Genomic DNA, 23,398 nt, shown 5'->3' on the forward strand with positions numbered 1-23,398 from the left:
GTTATGTAAGTTATTTGCTATTTTCAATGCAGCACCAGGAGAGTTTACAGAAATCTGTAAGTACAGATACCTTCTGATATTGATTCACTAGTTCATCAAGGGACAGTTTCTGTGGTTTGAACTTGATTCTATTGTCTTTATAGACCTGTTATCCTCAGCTGAGAACCAGGGGCCTTCATAGCATGGGCCAAGTTCAGCTAGCACGGCCAGTGTAGTGCCTAGTTAACGTATGCTGTATATATCTGCTGATTCAAATGGTGGCACATAGAGTGACTCTTTCCACTTTGTTCTATGGAAGCACACTGGCTGATGGAGAATGATAAAGTAGTATTTACAGCCACATTCATATACGATTTGGTTTTACCTTCCAACATACAGTGCCTTCGGAAAGTATTTAGACCCCTTGACTTTTTCCACATTTTGTTATGTTACAGCCTTATTCTGAAATTGATTAAATATGTTATTTTCCTCACCAATGTACACATAATACCCCATACTGACTAAGTGAAAACAGGTTTTAGGATTTTTTTGCAAATGTATTAAAAATAAATAACATAAATACCTTATTTACATAAATATTCAGACCCTTTGCTATGAGACTCGAGATTGAGCTCATGTGCATCCTGTTTCCATTGATCATCCTTGAGCTGTTTCTACAACTTGATTGGAGTCCACCTGTGGTAAATTCAATTGATTGGACATGATTTGGAAAGGCACACACCTGTCTATATAAGGTCTCACAGTTGACAGTGCATGTCAGAGCAAAAACCAAGCCATGAGGTCAAAGGAATTGTCTGTAGAGCTCCGAGACATGATTGTGTCAAGGCACACATTTGGGGAAGGGTACGAAAACATTTCTGCAGCATAGAAGGTCCCCAAGAACACAATGGCCTCCATCATTCTTAAACGGAAGAAGTTTGGAACCAACAAGACTCTTCCTAGAGCTGGCCGCCGGGCCAAACTGAGCAATAGGGGGAGAAGTGCCTTGGCCAGGGAGGTGACCAAAAACCTGATGGTTACTCCGACAGAGCTCTAGAGTTCCTCTGTGGAGATGGGAGAACTTTCCAGAAGAACAACCATCTCTGCAGCACTCCAACAATCGGGCCATTATGGTAGAGTTGCCAGACAGAAGCCACTCCTCAGTAAAAGGCACATGACAGCCCCCTTGGAGTTTGCTAAAATGCACCCAAAGACTCTCAGACCATGAGAAACAAGATTCTCTGGTCTGAAGAAAAAAAGAAAACTCTTTGGCCTGAGTGCCAAGTGTCACATCTGGAGGAAACCTGGCACCATCCCTTCAGTGAAGCATGGTGATGGCAGCACCCAAGAATTCTCGAGGCTGTAATTACTGGCAAAGGTGCAAGGTGCAGGTGTAAATGTGATTATTTGTGGTTATTAATTTTATTTCTAAAAACCTGCTTTTGCTTTGTCATTATGGGGTATTTTGTGTAGACTGAGAGATCAAAATAAAATAAAAACTTCCAATAAGGCTGTAACGTGACCAGTGTCCAAAACACATCAAAGGCTGGTCACCAGCGAAAACACAACAAAGGCGGGTCACCAGCGAAAACACAACAAAGGCTGGTCACGAGTGAAATCACAACAAAGGCTGGACACAAGCAAAAACACAACGAAGGCTGGTCACTAGCCTATGTTGGTCTATGTAGTTTTTTTCAACAGAGTGATCAATGAATGTGATAACAAAACAAGCTTACAAACATATCATTTGTCCATGGAGAGCATCTTGAAATCCCAAGGGTTTGCTGGGAGCTGGCTGGCATGCTTTCCAGGATTTCCAAAGAGAAGGGTCCTGGTGTTGTTGGGAGTGAATGGGGAGCAGATTGCTGAGGCAGTCTCTCATGTCTATCCAAGGCCTTGATACCTTTGATCTCCTTCACAAACAAACAAGCTATTAAACTAGTTGGCGCTGCTGGGCAATATCTCCCCGTCTGCTTTATTTTTCTGTCTGCCTGGTAGAAATGCTGATCCTGAGTAAACTGCTCCAACATGAATAGTTATGCAGAAATGTAGTTTACGAAGGTTCAGTCAGGAAGGCTGGTCTGAATGCTCATTTAACTTCTTCCAGCAAGCATAACATAAACTCACTCTGTTTCCTGTTCTACGGGCATAGTGGGAATGAATACAACCGTTTCATCAGCATAGCATCTTGTTTCTTCTCCTCTTTCCTATTAGCCATGTGCGGAATGTCATTCACCTATTTACCTTATAGCCTGTAAGCACGGCACAATAATGCATTTTCCTCATGCTTGCTGTTAAGCTCTGGGCTCACTCTTGCAATTATCACCTTCCCTCTCTCTCACCCAGGCGTAAATCTTAGGATGTATTTGTATGTCAACTTACCCTCGTTCTCCACTTGCTGTTTTCCAGTAAGGTTTTGACAACCATCCAACTCCCCACCACCACCAGCTATATATAATAACCTTAAGGCCTGTCATTGGAACTTTTTACTCTCAGAGGGGGGGGGGGTTCGATGGCAGCAACCCCGCAGAGGGCTACCTGCCATTACATCATTTGGCTCCGAGGATCTTCCCTCGGAGACGAGGCCATTCCCCAAACTATTTAATAAAATGTCATATTACATTCCGGTCTTTGTTGTTCATTCAGCTAAGCCTGTACTCGATTCGAAGTTTCCGGCAAAGACTTGTGGGTAGGAATATCGACGCCCACCATCTTCTGAACGACATTCAGAAACTGAAAAGCGCTATGAAAACCTAGGAAGTAAAGGTGATCAGTGCCCTCGGTGCAATAGGCTATACAAACCTGATATGAGATTGAAATGAAGACAATCTGATTGTTAACGCTATAGGCTATGGCTTCCCTTATACCTCAACCATGTACTGTAAGACAGCCTGAGAGGTGCCCAGACCATTCACGCCTGATATTACCCCCAAAGGATTTCAGTGGGTAAAATACTGGGCTGATTCTCTTTCATAGCCTGCCCTCTCTCTCATCTGAAAAATGCGGTAAGAAGACAATCATTTAATCTGTCCAGGGATGGACTTTTCAACCTGCATTTACATAACTATGGTTAACTGTACTGTGAACTTCAACACCTTCTCACAAAGCAACTGTTTTGATTATGGTGTTCACAAATCCTCATTGTCAGTCCTAGCTATGGAAACACAATTTCCCTAGTATAACATAAGGGTGTATACACTGGTGTAACCTCAGTGTTACAGCTGAAAAGCAGCATTAGGGCTCTATTCAATCCATATCTCTGAAGTTTGAATAGTGCCCTTAATTTCAGGCATGGAATTCAGTCAGTGCACTCACCCTCTGGTAAAAGAACCCATCTTTTATTTAACTGTACATCAAATTGTCACACCCTGATCTGGTTCACCTGTCCTTGTGATTGTCTCCACCCCCTCCAGGTGTCGCTTATTATCCCCGGTGTATATATCCCTGTGTTTCCTGTCTCTCTGTGCCAGGTTGTCTTGTTTGCCAAGTCAACCAGCGGTTTCCCTTGCTCCTATTTTTTCCCAGTCTCTGTTTGTTTCTAGTCCTCCTGGTTTCGACCATTGCCTGTCCTGACTCCGTACCCGCCTGCCTGATCACTCTGCCTTGTCTGACTACAAGCCTGCTTATCCCCTTGTACTGTTTTGGACTCGGATCTGGTTTCTGACCCCTGCCTGGCCTGACCTCGAGACTGCCTACCGTCTGGTACTGTTTGGACTATAACCTGGTTTATGAACTCTCGCTTGTCCCCGACCTGCCTTTGCCTACTCCCTTGGTTATAAGAAATATCGGAGCTCTACAATCCGCCTCCTGTGTCTGCATTTGTGTCTCGCCTTGTGACCTTATACAAATACCATAAGTACTCCTTTGAATGTTTTCTAAAGAACTAGTGGAAAAAATGACAGGCAAATCTCTGGTCAACCGTTCTATGGTTTATTTTCAATCTGATATAATTTTTATTTCCACACAAAATATATGGTTTTCATTGAAGAGTTCAGTAAACATTTTAATAGCACTACAGGGATCGAATCATTTATATTCTATACATCAGGGTTGTCAAACTCATTTTGCCTCAGGGGTTGCATTTGGTTTTCAACGAGATCCAGAGAGCCGCACTGAAAATTGGTTATATTTCACATTTCTTTTATAGTCCTCTGTCCATCATTTTTGGAATTTTCTAATCTTCCTGACTGTCTAGTTTTCATTTCGGTGATTATTAGCTAGCTGGACGCAGTCAAGAAACTGTATGAGTGTAGGTCCATTATAATTTCTACACAGTTTTAGTAATTTTAAAGTGAATTAAGTTTATTTACCCCCTCCCCCAAAACAAATATTTCCACCCACCCAAACCACGCGCGGGCCAGATTGGACTCCCTCTGTATATTTGACACCCCGTCTATGGACTTCACCTGCCCACATGTCACAATATTCTGTCAATTAAAAGGACAAAACAAATATAATGAACAATGTCAATATAATTCAGCTTAATCATATCATATTGTTAAAAGCTATATTTATCACTCTATTTGTAATCACTATATTTCGGTGACGCTTAAATATTCCCGGTATTACATTCATATACATAACAATGTCAAACAAACGAATACAGTCTGCTGCAAGAATCCCTGCACAAGAGAACAACTAAACCTCACATACCGGCCTTGTTCAAATACTTCAGGAATGTATCCTTCCTTCCAACCTTCAATAAAATAATCACATATATGAATTGGTTGGATTGGTGGAAGTAATAGGACGATAACCTTGCTTACACCGATCCAATCATATACAGATCTGTTACCTCAAGGACGGAAGGATGCAGTTCGAAAGTACAGTTGAAGTCGGAAGTTTAGTCATTAAAACTATTTTTTTTAACCACTTTACAAAATTCTTGTTAACAAACTATAGTTTTGGCAAGTCGGTTAGGACATCTACTTTGTGCATGACACAAGTAATGTTTACAACAGTTAACAGACAGATTATTTAACTTATAATTCACTGTATTACAATTCCAGTGGGTCAGAAGTTTACATACACTAAGTTGACTGTGCCTTTAAACAGCTTGGAAAATTCCAGAAAATTATGTCATGGCCTTAGAAGCTTCTGATAGGCTAATTGACATCATTTGAGTCCATTAGAGGTGTACCTGTGGATGTATTTCAAGGCCTACCTTCAAACTCAGTGCCTCTTTGCTTGACATCATGGTAAAATCAAAAGAAATCATCCACGAAAAAAATTGTAGACCTTCACAAGTCTGGTTAACTTGGAGCAATTTCCAAACGCCTGAAGGTACCACGTTCATCTGTACAAACAATAGTACGCAAGTATAAACACCATGGACCACGCAGCCGTCATACCGCTCAGAAAGGAGACACGGTCTGTCTCCTAGAAGAACGTATTTTGGTGAAAAAGTGCAAATCAATCCCAGAACAACAGCAAAGGACCTTGTGAAGATGCTGGAGGAAACAGGTACAAAAGTATCTATATCCACAGTAAAACGAGTCCTATATCTACATAACCTGAAAGGCCGCTCAGCAAGGAAGGAGGCCTAAAAACCTGACTCAGTTACACCAGCTCTGTCAGGAGGAATGGGGCAAAATTCACCCAACTTATTGTGGGAAGCTTGTGGAAGGCTAAGTCTGACCCAAGTTAAACAATTTAAATAATAATTGAGTGTATGTAAACTTCTGACCCACTGGGAATGTGATGAAAGAAATAAAAGCTGAAATAAATCATTCTCTCTACTATTATTCTGACATTTCACATTCTTAAAATTAAGTGGTGATCCTAACTGACCTAAGACAGGGAATTGTTACTCGGATTAAATGTCAGGAATTGTGAAAAACTGTTTAAATGTATTTGGCTAAGGTGTATATAAACTTCCGACTTCAACTGTATTTGAACGGGGTCATAGTATATGGTTCAGAACTTAAATAGTAAAGACCGCTTCGACATCATTCTCTTAAGCATCTTCTCTTTATACAGGACACAGATGTTTGGGCCTTGAATACAATAGTATATACATCACATCAATAACCAAGTATCTGATGCTAAGTTTAACACATTATTCAGATCACAAAGAGAGAGAGAGAACACACGTTATCTTAAAACATATGTTCGATAACAACTGCAAACAGAATACATCACAGTTAAGAAGACCAGGTCGGTCAAGTATCTGGCACAACATTCATAAGTACACCAAGAGAGAGATTGAGAGAGAGAGAGAGAATCAGAGGAGAGAGAAAGCAGGAGAAGAGGTATGTGTCCCAAATGGCACCCTATTATAGGCCCTGGTAAAAAAAAAAAAAAATGTTGCCCCCTACGTAGGGAATAGGGTGCCATTTGGGACATGGACAAGATGTCAGTCTTGAGTGGGCAGAGGAACTTGTGTTTAGACAGCGAGACATGGCATGGTGCGGTGCGCTGCGGTGTCGGGTTTCACTGTGGAAGTGCTTTTAGGATGGCATTCACCTCCTCCGCCACGGCTGTCAGCGCAAACTCAAACTGCTCCTGTAGAGAGAGAGAGAGAGAGCGAGAGAGAGTGAGTGTAAAGTTACAGGACTGCCAGTGAGTCCTATCAGAGTGACACTTTTTATAACTACCTCTTGTTGAACAATATATTGAAAAAATGATATATACCATTTCTTTCCAAATCAAACATTTTTGATTTTCAATATTCATGTTTATAGTTTTCAATATTCATACTAAAGAAATTACTAAAATACTACTCTAATACTACTAAAATACTATTACAGAGGAAGTGGTAAAGCTTCGTATGACACCAACTTTTGTTTTGTAGCACCTACAGATGAAACATTACGGAGTCTTAAAGAAGGCCTGGTAAGGCCAAAATGTCACAAATATTCCAACTTCAATTAATTATTTCTTAATTATGCTTCAATCTTTCCTCCAAAGGCCCCTTTTATGAATAAAATCCCCAAAATCATGGTCTCACTTTGTTCTAGTTTCGTGGGGAATCACCCCATTGCCTACACTTTCTCGTTCTGAACCTCTAAAGTGGGTGGAACGGGTGTGGCTTCATGACAATGACAACAAGAGAAGCCACTCACCGATTTGACAGCTTTTAACGCACTTACACCTCCAAAACACCAGCTATGCGGGTGTCAGCTAGCACAGGTTAAAGCTTGATCTGATTGAATCTAGGCTTAAATCAACTGTTCTCTCAAGTGTGTGTGCGTGTGTATGTGTGTGACTCACTGTGCTCCCTCAGGAGCACAACAGGACCGATCGTTTTTCACCCTGAAGACGCACTGTTTCACATTCCACTCCTCAACTCTCACTCAGGCTTCAGGCGCTAAAATAAACTCACTGAGGAGAGGTAGGCGTTTGCAAGAATCAGACTTCAGATGTGTCAACACAAAACCTGCCACATTTTCGCCCGGAGAAAAATAAAATCTATACTGAGGAGTTCTTTACAACAAGTAATGTCAATATTTTTTGGCTTAGGTTGTTCTTATTTGTATAGGTCTTCATAAAATACCTTTAATAGCTATAGTTAATTAAAACACATTTTTTTAAAGAAATTCCACAAATCTTTAAGCCTTGGAACATATTGATTAAGCTGTCTCGGTAGGCATTATGGTGGCCAAGGAAGAGGGTTTCACATTTCCACCACTGGAGGGAGTTAAACCTCTGTCTTTCCCACAAAGTTACAGGAGACATGCTCTTGAGCATAGAGTCAGTATATTTAACACATCTATCTAAGACCAGAACAGCTAATGTTGCATATATTTTACAGCTAAAAGCTGTCCTCAAAAAAATGTAATCAATTTATGCTCTTGATGAACCTGTGAGGCACCATAGTAGCATCAATAATATTGCTAGTTCTCTGCTGTAATTTAATTTGCCCTTAGATGTTTTAGTGAAAGGCTTTTAACATTTACGTTTGCCAAAATGAAACCTTCCCTAACAAGCTCCAATCAGATACCTGAGTAACTGGTAAATATGATTCAGCGAAAGCTGCATTAAATCCATTTAATTTACATAAATAAAAACTTCAGGACGTCTCCAGTAAACAACTTTGATAAACGTGATACAGCCTAATTTTGCCCTGGTTGCCTTAATTGATATTTCCGGAGTTAAATGGAGCCGTCTTAAACGACACAAAAAGCTTTCGCTGCCCATCATAATTCAGTATTCATAGATGAGCGAGCATGGTCCGTTTAAATACACACATTCTCCAGGGAACCGACTTGCTTGTAATGAGATGTTTCAAACCTCCCTCACTCCCAGGTAAACGAGTTAGATTATTTTAGTTAAAGGATGAGTAACGTTAACGTTCAGTTATTGCAGAAGCTAGCAGATTCATTACTTACCCACAACAGCTGCAAATCCCAATAAAACTATTTCACGATTTGAAGTTCCATTTCCGTACTTTGTCTAACAACACTATCATTAATCTAGCAAAGAAGTTGTGGGTCAGAGTGCAATATTTATTTAGTTTCATCACAGACACGCTTTCTAGCAAGTTTCACACACTGGCTTTAGCTGGGGCCTGCTTGGGCAAGTCCAGGGGGTTGCCTAGCAACACCTGCCTCAGAGCGGAGGCAATGTTTGCATAGCGTGACAAATTCCCATGATTTGTGAATCTGTTCGGATCGAACAGCTAGTGTGACAGCTAAAATAGCTTTGAAAAAATACGATTTCAGCTAATAGGGAGAAGTATAAAAATAACGATATTATACTGTAGCATTGACTAATCATAAACTATTTACATATAATATAAATGTGGGTACATTTGTGGACAAAATTCTGACTTACTCAACCTTAAGAAAAGAGGAATGGGAGTTAGGAGGCTACTCTAAATTCTAGAGGCAAGCAAGAATTACATGTATTTATTTATTTTACCTTTATTTTAACACGGAGTCCCATTGAGACCAAGGTCTCTTTCACAAGGGAACCCTGCATACACATCATTACAATAGGGGAGACCGGGGTTAGTTGTCTCACGGGTTGGTTGTCACAGTGCTTATTACTCCCAATCCGGATGGTGCTGTGTAATAACTTTAAGATCAAAATATGTGAATTCTTTGAAAGAACTCATCCACCTGGTCACTATCAACTCCATTATAACCGTATTGTTCGGGGACATTGCCACTATATAACAAATCCCAAGCTCTTTTGTGATGTTGCTATAAAGGCCTCCCTTTCCAGTAAACACAAATATCTTTTTGAGCGACATATCAAAATGTGTTTGGAAAATGTACTGTGGAGAGCGTTGTAAAATGTGACAATTATTTTTAATGCCACGAGAGGTACCGGATCCAGACAAATACTGTAGGTTCCGGGAACGAAACAGTCGAAAGTGGATCCTGTTCCGCTTGGCTCAAATTAAGCACTGCTTATAAGGATTAAAAAAACGCTCCCTATTTCAACCCAAGACCTTGGTCTTTCTATTAATGTTGAAAAGAATCTCGTACGATTTACTGGTGCTGAGAAATACACGAGAGTAAAAAGTGTGACCCAGGTCTCCTCTACATTCAAGAAAAAACAATCCCATTCATCAGCAAAGAGGTCCCCAATCAACATTTTGAAATGCCCGAGAGCCACCAGAACATCCAGTTGTAGGGAACTCTAGATTGTTCCATACATGGGATGCAAAGAAACTAAAAGCCGTTTTACCTAACACTGAGGAGACCGGAGAGATTTCCAGAGTTAGCCATCCCTGAGATGGTATGGTAACTCGTCAGTCTAAAGATTATTAATAAAGTAAGGTATGGCAGGAGTTTTTGTAGGAGAACATGAGTTTTGGATATTGCAAAAAAAAAGCCAAATGCTAAGCTTACTTCCACATGGAGATCTTAAACTCTGAGGGCTGGTTTCCCAGACAGAGATTAAGCCTAGTCCTGCACTAAAAAGCTATTTCAAAAGGGGTTTCTCCATTGAGCATGCTTTTAAGTTCAGAACAAGGCTTAATATGTGTTTGGGAAACCAGCCCTCAGTGTCTGTGGACATAAACTTCCTCATGTGTGATTTTGAATATGAACTGACTGAGAATCTTAAAAAAAAAAAGCCCCTCCAATAAATAAATAGTCTTGATAATTTCAAGCAACCAATCATGTCATTGTGCACTTACCCGTGAACTAGATGCACCTCTTTGTGAATGACATGAACTCCCCCACTTCTCCCCTCTCCCCACTCCCTCCTTCCCTCCCTCAGAGCGAGGGACCTTACCTTTGTCTGGACCATGCCGGGTCTTTGGTCTCTCAAGTGCTCCAGGGTAGCGGCAATATCAATCTCTTTAGCACCTGCAACAGACCGCACATTGGACTGACTTCAAAGCAGCAGAGTAATCCAGCTCACATCTGTCAATCTCCTTTCTACCGGCTCCCTTTGGATAGGCATGGCGATTGAAAATTATTACATTCATCCCTCGAAAGACTTGGAAAGGAGCCACTGACTGTTTTCACTAGAATAATATATGCATGGGGATATTTCTGGGGCAGGGCATATTGTACAATTAATGATGCAATCAAAGAAACTGTGCCCTGCTTGAAAAAGAACCATGCATTGTAGTAGCAGGCATAAAATTGCACTATGCTCAACTGTGATTCAGAAGCTTGCATTCTGATGTCTGAGATAATCGGAAATGAATGGAAAATCAAGCCAATTTGCTATACTTCGTATGATGTGGGAAAATATGAGAGATGTGTTAGATGTGATATAGTTGACCTTCACCATACAATAAATGTTTTTGTGTCATTTTAAAATTCAGCAAGTTATGTGAGCTGAGTAGCTGTAATAGACTGAATAATGCCAACGTGCAATAAACTCTCATTTGAAATATCCTTTCACCTTTAGCTTGAATAACTTCAACAACCAGACTATTGTGGGAGTCTAATAAATGGCGAGTTGGAGGGGACCATGAGGGCTCATTTGAGATTCACTTCCAAAAAAAGAAATAGAGGGAGAGAAAGCCCAGAGCCCTTAAAGACGTTTTGAAAGGGGGAGAGAGGGAAGGGAGAGAAGGGGCCGGTTAATGCAGCTGGACTCCCAGCTCAAAGTGATCCAATACAACTTTCATGTTTTAGAAGTGTTGGATTCTCAAGTTTAAGAGGGGAGAAAATTCTCCAACAATAAAAGGCTTCGGAGTGAAATTATTCTTGTGTACAATTCACTCTGGAGGAGAGAAGAAGATGAAGAAGAGGAGGAGGTAGAAGAAGAAGAAGGCGAAAGAGGGATTTTATGTCTGGGCCCCCCGGGCTTTTCATTCTGTTTGCGAACACAAGGCCTCACACTTCTCAAGACCAGATGAGCCTCACACCAAACAAAGAGGAATAGGCCGCTCATGTTCTGGGTTGCTCATTGCTCAACATAACAAAAACTTGTGGGTCTGGTCCCAGGCCCAGTCCCAATCACAACCACTAGCTACACCCACAGCCCAAGCCCAAACCTTAGCCCCACCGCAAACCTCTAGCCTGAACCCCAGAACAGGGATGTGTGTGACAGACTGAGAAAGACCTCCATCCAGCAGGACCATGCTACCCTGACTGCCCTTTGATTCCCCCATTAAGACCAAAGCTATAGAGCAAAGGTCCAAAGACACAGAGAAGGAGGAGGCCAGGGTCAGGGCCAGATGTACGGATGACCTGCTCTGATAGGGGTGGGAGGCCAGGGGGGCATAGGGGGACATCTATTGTATCCACTGCTGGAGTTATTTCTCATTATGCAATACAGAGCCTGGTGTTGTATAGTAAATCAAATCAAATTTGTCACATGCGCCAAATACAACGAGTGTCGACTTTACCATGAAATGCTTGCTCTACGAGCCATTCCCAACGATTCAGAGTAAAAAATATTTAAAAAGAAATAAATATATATATATACGTATTTACTAACAAAAGAGGAATGAAATACACAAGAATGGAGCTATATATAGGGAGTGCCAGATCAATGTGCAGGGGTACGAGGTATTTGAGATAGATATGTACATGAAGGCAGGGTAAAGTGACTAGGCATCAGAATAGATAATAATACAAGTAAAATAGAGAACAGAGTAGCAGCAGCATATGATGTGCAATAGTGTGTGTATCTGTGTGTGCGTATGTGTATTAGGGTCTGTCTGTATGTGTGTGGTTATGTTTTTGTGTTGTTGTTGGTGATTGTGTGTGTGTGGTGTGTAGTTGTGTGTGATGTGTGGTGTGGTGTGTGGTGTGTGGTGTATTGTGTGTGTGTGGTGTGTGTGTGTTGTGTGATCTTATATTTACAATATATGTGTGTGGGTTGGTGTGATGTGTGTGGTGCGTTGAATTGCGTTTGCTGGTGCTTGTGTGGTGTACGTGTTGTGTGTTGTGTGGTGTTGTTGTGGTGTTGGTGTGGTTGTGTGTGTTGTGTTATGGTGTGTGTAGTGATGTGTGGGTGTCAGTTGTAGATGTTAGGTAGTGTGTGCATATATAGTCTTGTGAGTGTGCATAGATTGGGTCAGTGCAGATAGTCTGGGTAACTATTTAATTCAATATTTAGCAGTCTTATGGCTATTTAGCAATCTTATGCCTCGGGGGTCAAAGCGGTCTCGGAGCCCGTTGGTTCGAGAACCAATGCTTCGGTACCATTTGCTGGACAGTAGCAGAGTGAACAGTCTATGACTAGGGTGGCTGGAATTTTTGGCAATTTTTTGGGGCCTTCCTCTGACACCGCCTGATATAGAGGTCCTGGATGGCAGGGAGCTAGGCCCCAGTGACGTACTGGGCTGTCCGCACCACCCTCTGTAGCGCATTTGCCATTCCAAGTGGTGATGCAGCCAGTCAAGATGCTCTCGATGGAACAGCTGTAGAACTTGAGAACTTTGAGAATTTGAGGGCCCATGACAAATCTTTTCAGCCTCTTGAGGGGGAAGGGGCACTGTCGTGTGGACCATGTTAAATCCTTAGTGATGTGGACGCCAAGCTCTCGACCCTCTCCACAACAGCCCTGTAGATGTGGACAGGGGTGTGCTCTCCCCTCTTTCTCCTATAGTCCACTATCAGTTTCTTGGTCTTACTGATGTTGAGGGAGAGGTTGATGTCCTGACACCACACCACAAGTCTCTGACCTTCTCCCTGTAGGCTGTCTCATCGCCATCTGTGATCAGGCCTACCACCATTGTATCGTCAGCAAACTTGATGATAGTGTTGGAGTCGTGCGTGGCCACACAGTCGTGGGTGAACAGGGACTACAGGAGGGGACTAAGCACACACACCTGAGGGCCCACCATGTTGAGGGTCAGTGTGGCTGAGGTGTTGATGCCTACCCTCAACACCTGGGGCTGGCCGGTCAGAAAGTCCAGGATCCAGTTGCAGAGGGAGGTGTCCAGTCCCAGGGTCCCTAGCTTGGTGATTTGCTTGGAGGGGACTATGGTATTGAACGCTGATCTATGAACAGCATTCTCACATAGTTATTTCCCCTCTTGTCCAGGTGGGAGAGGGCAGTGTGAAGTGCAATTGAGATTGCATCATCTTTGGATCTGCTGGGGCGGTATGCAAATTGTGGGTCCAGGGTGTCTGGGATGATGGTGTTGATGTGTGTCATAACCAGCCTTTCAAAGCATTTCATAATTACAGATGTGAGTGCTATAGGGCGATAGTCATTAATGCAGGTTACCTTGAAGTTCTTGGGAACAGGGATAATGGTGGTCAACTTGAAACATGTTGGGATTACAGACTGGGACAAGGAGAGATTGAACATTTCCGTGAAGACACTTGCCAGCTGGTCTGCGCATGATTTGAGAATGCACCCTGGTATTCCGTCTGGCCCAGCAGGCTTGCAAGTGTTAAACTGTTTAAAAGTTTTACTCACATCAGCCATGACAAGCGAGATCACACAGTCATCCGGAACAACAGGAGCTTTCATGCAAGACTCAGTGTTGTCTTCCTTGAAGTGAGTATAAAAGGCATTTAGCTCGTTTGGGAGTTCTGCATCATTGGGCATCCCACGGCTGGGTTTCCCTTTGTAACCCGCAAGCCCTGCCACATATGAAGTGCTTCAGAGCCGGTGTAATAGGATTCCACCTTCCTCCCATATTGTCCTTTTGCATGTTTGATGTCTCGTCGGAGGTCGTATCGGTCATACTATACGCACATAATTTACTGAAAACATACTCAAAGGTGGTTGTGTGATATGAATGTCGATTAATATATCAATATTTGCATCTTGTGAGAAGCCAAATTAAGATGGAATATATACTGTATAATTATGATAAATTAACTTGCCCTTTACAGGGGAATGAATTTGACATTTTATGATGGTTGAAAAAAAAACAGTTGAAAAATGACCCTTTTTTAAAAGAAATTTCAAATAAATAAATATGTACAAAAACACAATCATGGTCTTAAGGTCAAGGAGTGTTGTTTTTTTGTGAATGCTTATGATAATTAATTTCAGTTATGAGTAGCCATGCTTTTGCTCTCCCTCTTATCACTGTCTTTCTCTCTCCCTCACCCTCTCTCCCTCTCTTCTCCTTTCTGGAGTTCCCTCCCAGAGTTTTCAGCAGAGGCCTCACTCAGTCACCCTCTAATGCGTCCCAAGACCTTCGGCTGAAAATGGAGGCGTTTCACCATTGCCATGGCAACGTCTCCACACAAGCAGAAAGAGTGCGAGACAGAGAGGCCCATTGACTCCTACCTTTAGCCATCCTATTGAGGACCATGTCAATCAGAATGTACGTTCCGCTTCTGCCAGCTCCGTCACTGCAAAGTAACGAGAGAGAAGAAGACGCTCATTAGTGAGGTAGAGAAAGGACACAGAGCGGGTCCCTCAAATACAACAGTAGTGTTTGCCTCTTACATGAAATGAAATAGCTCATTTAGAATGTCTTGCATTATTGCTGTAAAGTCTGAGGAAATACAAATGTTGAGGAGAGCATTTCAAAATATATATTACATAGCTTACTGTACAGTGTAAGTACACGCGGGTACAAATGGGTTGTGTATGGTAAATAGCAGTTATTTACCATACATTACCCACAGTTATTTACCATACATTACCCACAATTATTTACCATACATTACCCATTTGATGATGATATTAAATTGAAGAACATAAGATATTAATAAAAGCTGTAATAACCATTGCGTACAAAGTTGTCATCATTATAAAAATATAAACATAATTATTTGCAGAGTTTAGATTTTTTAAAACAAATTATACAAAACATGCACATGCGCGCGCGTGCGCGCGTGTGTGTGTGTGTGTGTGTGTGTGTGTGTGTGTGTGTGTGTGTGTACACATACATGTGTGTGTGGTCCACATACTTCTATAGAGAGGACTGGTTTGGAACTGGCGTTATGAGGGACAAAAGCTTTCAAAAGCAGCAGCAGCGTGAGCGTGTAGCAGACAGGCACCTCAGGAGCAGAGGAGAGGTGGAGAGGCCAGAGGCCATTAGCAGAGCAGCTTTGGGGAGCCTGCTTTGCTATTCCACCAGAGATAGGCACATGAAAAGCCTCTCTTTGTGCCTGCCGGGCATTCAATCTGTCTGCATGTTAATTGCAAACAAGGCGTTCACTATCTCTCTAATAAAGGCAAAGCCAATAAAACAGGAGAGACCGAGAGAGCGGCGTGAGACGAGGAGCGCCACTGTTGATTTAATCCACTGTTTCTCATATAGAGACCAGGCAGAGACCGCTATGGCCAGATAGACAGACAGACACAAAAGACAGACAGACAGAAACTCTTCGTGCATGAGTGAACGCTATTAAAGATATGGAGGCAGTTACCTGCTACGAAATAACGAGAGAAGCTTCACTAACTAAACAAAACGAAAAATATATTGGTGCAATATGGTTTCCAAAAGTACACATTTGTATGGTCAGTGAATATGATCCCAAAAATATAAACATCAATATTTTAGGTAACTGTGTGTCTAACTGTGTCTTCCTATACCTTCTTATGTATTTATTTGGACAGTGAAGCTAAAACATTTGATTTGGTTTCCATACTCCAGCACTTTGGATTTGAAATCAATTGCTTCATATGAGGCCATAGTACAGAATGTCACCTTTTATTTCAGGGTATTTTCGTGCATATCTGTTTCACATTTTATAAATGAGAGCCCTTTATGTATCTAGTCCCCCTATTTGAAGGGCAGGTTGACGGTTATTGGGATGAATCTTGTCCTGGAGGCAGAGCGATTTCCGCTAGATGGGCCAGTTGCAAAGTCAAAATTGCCTATATATTGTAAAAATTCATGAAAAAAAAAATGCTTTTTGGTCTTAATTTAAGGTTAGGGTTAGGCATAAGGTTAGCAGTATTGTTAAGGTTAGGGTTTAGGTCAGGGTTAGGTTTAAAATCAAATTGTATAACTTTGTGGCCTTGCCAGCTAGTGACTACGCTGCAGAGCTGTCTCCTGTACATGAGTCATCCCAATAAATGGCAACCTGCATTTGAAGATGTCCTAAGTATTTAGGAAAATTCACTTTCACTGTATGTGTAATAAAATTGTCAAAAGTTCAGTATTTGGTCCCATATTCCTAGCATGCAATGACTACATCAAGCTTGTGACTCTACAAATGTCATCATAAATGAATTGTGAATAATGATGAGTGAGAAAGTTACAGAGGCACAAAGACCATACCCCCAAGACAAGATAACCTCTCACCATTCCCAATAACAGGGGAGGTTACCATTTTCTTTGGGGGGGGGGGGTATGATATTTATGCCTCTGTAACTTTCACACTCATCATTATTCACAATGCGTTCATGATTATCCGTAATCATGGTAGCATCCACATCAATGTAGGTGTTTAAAAACCTATTCAATTCTTATTTACAATAAAAGTAACAAATACATGATTTATTAGGCACAACCAAAACAAACCGCAATCGCACCCAACAATTTCGAAGAGTCACAAGCTTGATGTAGTCATTGCCTGCTACTAAAATTGGACCAAATACAAAAATTGTCACTACTTTAATTTACATATAAATGAATTAAATACATATGACACCTTCAAATATGGGGGGGGCGAGATACATGAAGTGCTTTCATTTCTGAACGGTAAAACAGAGATGTATGAAAATACCCTCAAATAAAAGGTGACATTCTGTACTGTAGCCTCATATGAAACATTTGATCTCAAATCCAAAATGCTGAAACATAGAGTCAAATTAAAAGTTTTCACTTCCCTGTCCAAATAAATACGTAGTGGAACGTATATTCTCAGTCTGTCATGTAATGCAATTGACACCCATTCAGCCAGTGCATCGTTACAAGGTTATAATTATTGTAATATACTTGCCTGCAGTGGACAATTATTGGACAAGACCGACCCCGGTAGCACTTGTTAACCTTTCTGTAATGAAACAGAAGAAAGTCTGCTATTAATGTCACACTTCAAAACAAGCACATGTTTTGGAGCACATCTGCAAAATTTGACTAGATAAAAGTCATATAGTATATTGTACATCACCAAATCAAACATGTGGATGACTCACAAAAAAGGGTTACATGCTGCTTACTGTATTTCAACAATCAGGAAAAATTCAGTTTGTACTTTTAGAGGCAATAAAAAATGATAAAACAAAAATTCTGTAATTCAGTCATGTTTGAACATTTCGAGTCCCCTTGCCAATCAAAATAATACGAGGGCAAAAGTATTCCATGTTGAACAATACGAATGAATGAAGGGTAATTTAAAACACCATATTGTGACATGTATTTACTGCCGTGATGGATGCGGTGGTAAGATGTCGTGATCCGCAACGCATTAACCTTGCACAATTATAAATGTTACACACCACAGACACACAGTGGGAGCCAACTAGCCGTCTACACCCAGCTGTTGCCATGGAAACTACTGGCTACATCGGTCCTGTTTTATTTATTTTTATTAGGATGATTTTTTTACACTAAATGCTCAGAGGTCATTTAGACAAGAGGCTGTTTTTTTCAAACTTCAAAGACGTTTAAAAATAAATAAAAATGTCTAAACCTACACAGGAATATTATAATTTTATATACAGTAATTTATTAAATACTAGCATTGTACGTGATATACAGTAGCATATAATTGTTGTGACCTAGCATGCATATAACATTTATAAAAAAACATATTCCATTTACTACATATTTTAAAATGAACATTTAAATGAATAACACTTTTTGAATAATGAGAAGGAGCATTTGTTTGTGAAAGAAAGACGTCATCAAAGTAAGATGAAAATAAAATGCATTTTACAGGTAATTTATCAAACAAACCAGGCATTTTGAGTAGTTTGAGAGTGAACAGAGAGGGAGTTATTATGCAAACCAAAGGGGTGGAAAAGTGAAAGTGAGAGGAGCGGAGGGAGAGAGAGAGAGAAAGCGTGTGCACAGGCCTGGCTGAAGAGACACGGTTTCCAATGATCACTTTTGTGACTATGCAACTGGGCTCATATTACTAGCTGCAACATCACAAAAATGACACTGGCAACCGCTAATTTCTTAGTTGGCCAAAACCACTACATGAGCGGTGCATTGTGGGGATATGAGGGTCAAAGGTGGGATCTGAACTCTGGTCGCCTGCTCCGGGAAACCAACCTCTTAATCATTAGACCAAGAGGACATTTCCTCATGGGCTGAAGGTGACACTGATTTTGAAGTCGCAGGTAAGGCTACCTTATCATGAGAGCGCTAATCCTACTCACCTCCTCTACATGAGCTCGCTACCGTAGTGAGAGAGCTGGATGCCAAATGACCTCTAGTGTGACAGCAATTACCCTTTTAGCATGGTGAGCTCTCTCTAACCTGCAGAGCTTCTCCAATTAGATGGACTTACATACCAGCAAGAGAGCAAGCCCCGCCACAGCTGAGTTCTTTATTCGTTATAAAACATGAAGCAGACTTCAGTATTTTGACTCAGCCAGTTGGGTAGCGTGAATAACCCAACAAGTTGGGTGTTAGGATTACCCAAAACATTGGTTCATTTAACCATCAATTGGGTATTTTTTACTCTCATGCTGGGTTGACCTAGCAGCTGGGTCTTTTTTTAACGTGATCCTAAGGGTTATTTTGAGGAGGCATGTCGTATTAGGGTGTGGCTTTCAGCTAGATCTTATTGGCCACCCATGAGAGTAAATGTCTCAATAACCTAGTACCCAGCATCAATAACCCAGTAGTTTTTAAAGAAAACCACCCAACTAAGTGACCCAATGTCTGCAACCTAGCAGTTGGGTCAACCAAACAACCCAGCATTTTTTTTGAGTGTAGGTACGAGCTTTCAGCACCAGTAGAGGTCAGAGAGGTTTCAGATGATAGGATAAAGAACTAGTGCCTTTCTTGGACATCATTTTTTTGCACTTCAGTTTTTAAATACAGCACAAATATGAGAAGAAGAAAAAAAATCACAGAAGTACAAAGCAATTCTTAACTTGTTTTTTTTCTGGTCTAAATTGTGAAGAAGGAGGATAGAATTCCATCCATCCACACATCTGAAGGCACATATTCTTATTTGGAGTGGGATTTCCCATTCCTTTCAGAGTGTTTCCCTGGGGGCCTATTGCGGCTCTTCTGCCAGCATACGTCAGATGAAGAACAAGGGAGCAGAGGTTAGACAGTCATTGGCTTTCCCTTCCATTTGCCCAGGTTTTTTTAGCTTGACATTTACCATTTAATTGGCTGTTTGAATTTAAAAAATGTTCAGGCCGTGCCATGAAGACGGTTAATTTGCTGCCTTGCATGAGCAGAGGAGAGAAAACAGCCCTACGATTAAAGAAGCAGTGCAGAAACATAAGTCTTACAGGAACAACCATATAAACCCATTCTCTACAGGAGTTAAAGAGAAAAGATCTGCGGAGAGAACAGGTAGACAAGTGAAAGCAGGGCAACGACAAAAGGAACGTTATCATATCACAAGCTAACACCTAAGGTTACAAAATCCCGGTTACTTTCCCCAAATTCCCACAAATCCCGGTTGGAAGATTCCCAGAATTAGGAGGGAATAAGCAAGATATCTGGAAATCTCCATGCGGGGNTGGAAAACCTGGGAAAGTTACAAGAGACAAAAGGAGCAGCCGTTGGTCAGACGGGGACAGGTGGCCTACCTACGGAAGTCCAGCATGATCCTGGCTGAGTCAGGGATGCTGCGGTCCACCCAGGAAAGGAAGTGGAACTGCGTGACGGTGCGCGTCTCGTTGGTCTGCAGGTTCTTCAGGTAGAAACTCCTGACCAGGAAGTCCTCACACCAGATGTGTTCTGATACCAGGTTCACCTGCATAGACAAGGGAAGGGAGTGAGAACAATAGAAATCGAATCAACAGAACAGGCTTAAAACCTCTGGCCATGGCAATTTGACAAGTAAACTCATGGGTACACCCATTAGGGCACTATTGACTTGAATAGAGATGTCCCTTCTAGTGATTCTATTTCTGTGGTGAGAACTACAGTATTACCAGGTACAGGTAACTGCCAAAATAAAGGAAACACCAACATAAAGTGTTGGGCTACCACGAGCCAGAACAGCTTCAATGCACCGTGGCAAAGATTCTACAAGTGTCTGGAACTCTGTTGGAGTGACGCGACACCATTCTTCCATAATTTGATTGTGGTGGAAAACGCTGTCTCAGGCGCCGCTCCAGAATGTCCCATAAGTGTTCAATTGGGTTGAGATCTGGTGACTGAGACTACCATGACATATGGTTTACATTGTTTTCATACTCATCAAACCATTCAGTGACCACTCATGCACCATCATGTGCATGTTGATTTTGTCTATCCCCACCAGACGCGATCACGACACCAACTATATTCATTTGGGGACAGGTCAGAACACACATGAAACATTCATGGACATTCAGCTAGATAGGTGTTGCTAGCAGTTTGTCATGGGAGATGAACATTGAGTTGTTATTTAACCTGATCATGAATATGGTCCCTTTTTTAGCTGGTTCTTTGTAGAATTCTGCAACAATCGTGTGTTTCTCTACTCCGACGATTAAACCACAAATAAAAATGAAGCCTAGTTAGTTTTTAGTTAGTTATCTTTGATTAATATCTCCTCATTCGTCTTTCAAGCAACCATGTGGGATTGTATCCAATAAGGAGGGGACTTGCAGCTCGTGGCGTGTCTCAAACAGAACCAAGTTCTAGTTTAGCGCTTGGCTACGCAGACGCTCGCTCACGCGTGCAAACAGTGTGGGGGAAATGATGAAGTAACATATATGTGTACATTTGTTTTGCACGCTCAGTGCACGCAACTTGGCCAATAAGGTTTGCATGTAAGCATGATGGGATGTTAACTGCTTAATAACTCAGGAACCACACCTGTGTGGAAGCACCTGCTTTCAATATACTTTGTATCCCTCATTTACTCAAGTTTTTCTATTATTTTGGCAGTTACCTGCATATCAATTACTGTACAATAACTCTCACTGAGTGACACCCCTGGACCAAATCAACTCCAAACAGATATGTGGAAGGACAATACCACACCATTTCATAAAAAATGAAGATGAATAATATATTAAACAAATAAAGAACACATCCTAAACAAGGATCATTGTTTTACCTCATAAACATGGTAGACATTGAAGCTCTCGTCCGGCCAGTACTGTTGACACTGTTTGACTCCATTTTCCGACAGGGGCGTTAGCATGACGATGACCACACAGCCATTCTCCCACACCATCTGAAGACACAAGGGAACATAGGAGGGCTCAAATCTAGTCATATTAACAATGGCAGGGCACTCATGAAGGATGAGTCAATACAGTAGGAGTTAATACAGTCGGAGTGAGTTAATACAGTAGTAGTCAATACAGCTGGCGCTAATGCAGTAGGAGTTAATACAGTAGGAGTTAATACAGTAAAAGTGAATACAGTAGGTGGTAATACACTATGAGTCAATACAGTATGAGTTAATACAGTAGGAGTCAATAAACTATGAGTCAATAGAGTAGGAGTTAATAGAGTAGGGCAGTCTAACTACGTATGGCGTACACATGACACTATTAGAGTCAATACTAGTATAGTTAATACCATATGACGTCAAGTATACACTTATGCAGTTGAGATATAGTAGGATTTTATATACAGTTCTCAATCATTCTCTGAGTCTCATACGACAGTGAGTCATTACAGTAGGAAGTTATAATGGTATAGAGTTCATACGAGCTTATGAGTTACATACCAGATCAGAGAGGTAATCATATTACACAAAACAACAGTATAGGAGGATCCATACAAGTAATGAGTTATAATCACCACGTAGGAGGTACATACACACTTAATGAGTTAAATACACAGATAGAGCATATTGTAATACATGTATGACGTCAATAAGACAGAGTTCAATCATAGTGAGAGAGTTATCACAGCTATGAGACATACGCTATGATGTCTCAACCTACACTAGGATGTAATACTAATGAGTCAATACAGTATGAGTTAATACCGTATGAGTCAATACACTATGAGTTAATACAGTAGGATTTTAATACAGTATGAGTCAATACGCTATGAGTTAATACAGTAGGAGTTAATACAGTAGGAGGTAATACAGTAGAGGTTACTACACTATGAGTTAATACAGTAGGGGTTAATACAGTAGGAATTAATACAGCACCACAGAAAGGTCCCACAGAACATTGACAGCACAAGAAAAAATGTATAATGATGCATTGTGATTGCTTGATGTTTCTATATCTCCATTGAAACTAAATCAATGTTAGTCATTCAGCAGGAGAGATACGTTATTATACGACGTACAGGATTGTGTGAGGGAACGTTATTGGTCTGCCCCGCCACCGACGTGTGATCAGTTGAGCTGTACTACTGTACTGTAGATCACAGGAAGTCACAGAGCGCCCCCGTGTGACCCTCACTCTCTCTGCCAACTGAGCTAGCTCAAATGATTCTCTCAATTTCATCTTATCACAATCTTATGTCTCCTTGGAAGGTAGAAAGGCCCAGTGCGGCCATTAGGAAGAAACAGTGGTTTTATGAGAGCAATAAAAAGTACAATGGTCCTGCCTATAAACTAATGACAAAAAAAGGTGCTATCTAGAACCTAAAAGGTTTCTTCGATTGTCCCCATAGGAGAACCCTTTGAAGAACCCTTTTGGTTCGAGGTAGAACCCTTTTGGTTCAATGTAGAACCCTTTCCACAGAAGGTTCTACACGGAACCAAAAAGGATTCTACTTGGAACCAAAAAGGGTCCTCCTATGTTGACAGCCGAAGAACCCTTTTGGAACCTTTTTTTCTAAGAGTGTAGAATAAACAAATTAATTGAATTAATACTTTTTATTTAATTAACTTCTAAAGTAATTTCGTGATTAGACATCCCCACTCCATTATTGAGCACACAAGCAGAGAATAAAAAGAGAACCAAGTCAAAATCTCTGTTTGGGAGCTCTTTGAACCCTCACTGTGACTGGCTTAGTCCCTGAACTCTAAGGAGAGAACAGAGGGGGAGAGAGAGAGTAGAGGGGGAGAGAGAGGGGAGGGGGAGCGAGAGA

General features: G+C 41.2%; 1 protein-coding gene across 3 annotated transcripts in view; it reads right to left on the reverse strand.

The window, feature by feature from the left end:
- Window positions 1-3,895: 3,895 nt before the first annotated feature.
- LOC111953520 (receptor-type tyrosine-protein phosphatase N2-like) overlaps window positions 3,896-23,398 on the reverse strand; it is a 251,504-nt gene continuing 232,001 nt past the window's right edge. For 2 of the 3 annotated variants that reach the window (XM_023972863.3, XM_023972862.3), the window contains 6 exons: window positions 21,450-21,569; window positions 19,987-20,153; window positions 17,205-17,258; window positions 14,593-14,657; window positions 10,168-10,241; window positions 3,896-6,483 (listed from right to left, as the gene is read on the reverse strand). In XM_023972863.3, the coding sequence (XP_023828631.1) occupies window positions 6,412-6,483; window positions 10,168-10,241; window positions 14,593-14,657; window positions 17,205-17,258; window positions 19,987-20,153; window positions 21,450-21,569 (552 nt within the window). In that variant the 3' untranslated portion in view covers window positions 3,896-6,411. Of the gene's footprint in view, window positions 6,484-10,167; window positions 10,242-14,586; window positions 14,658-17,204; window positions 17,259-19,986; window positions 20,154-21,449; window positions 21,570-23,398 lie in introns of those variants that run through there. The other variant, XM_070435454.1, reaches the window with a different exon arrangement.

Source organism: Salvelinus sp. IW2-2015, linkage group LG27 (assembly GCF_002910315.2).
Source record: "Salvelinus sp. IW2-2015 linkage group LG27, ASM291031v2, whole genome shotgun sequence".
NCBI classification, from domain to species: domain Eukaryota; kingdom Metazoa; phylum Chordata; class Actinopteri; order Salmoniformes; family Salmonidae; genus Salvelinus; species Salvelinus sp. IW2-2015.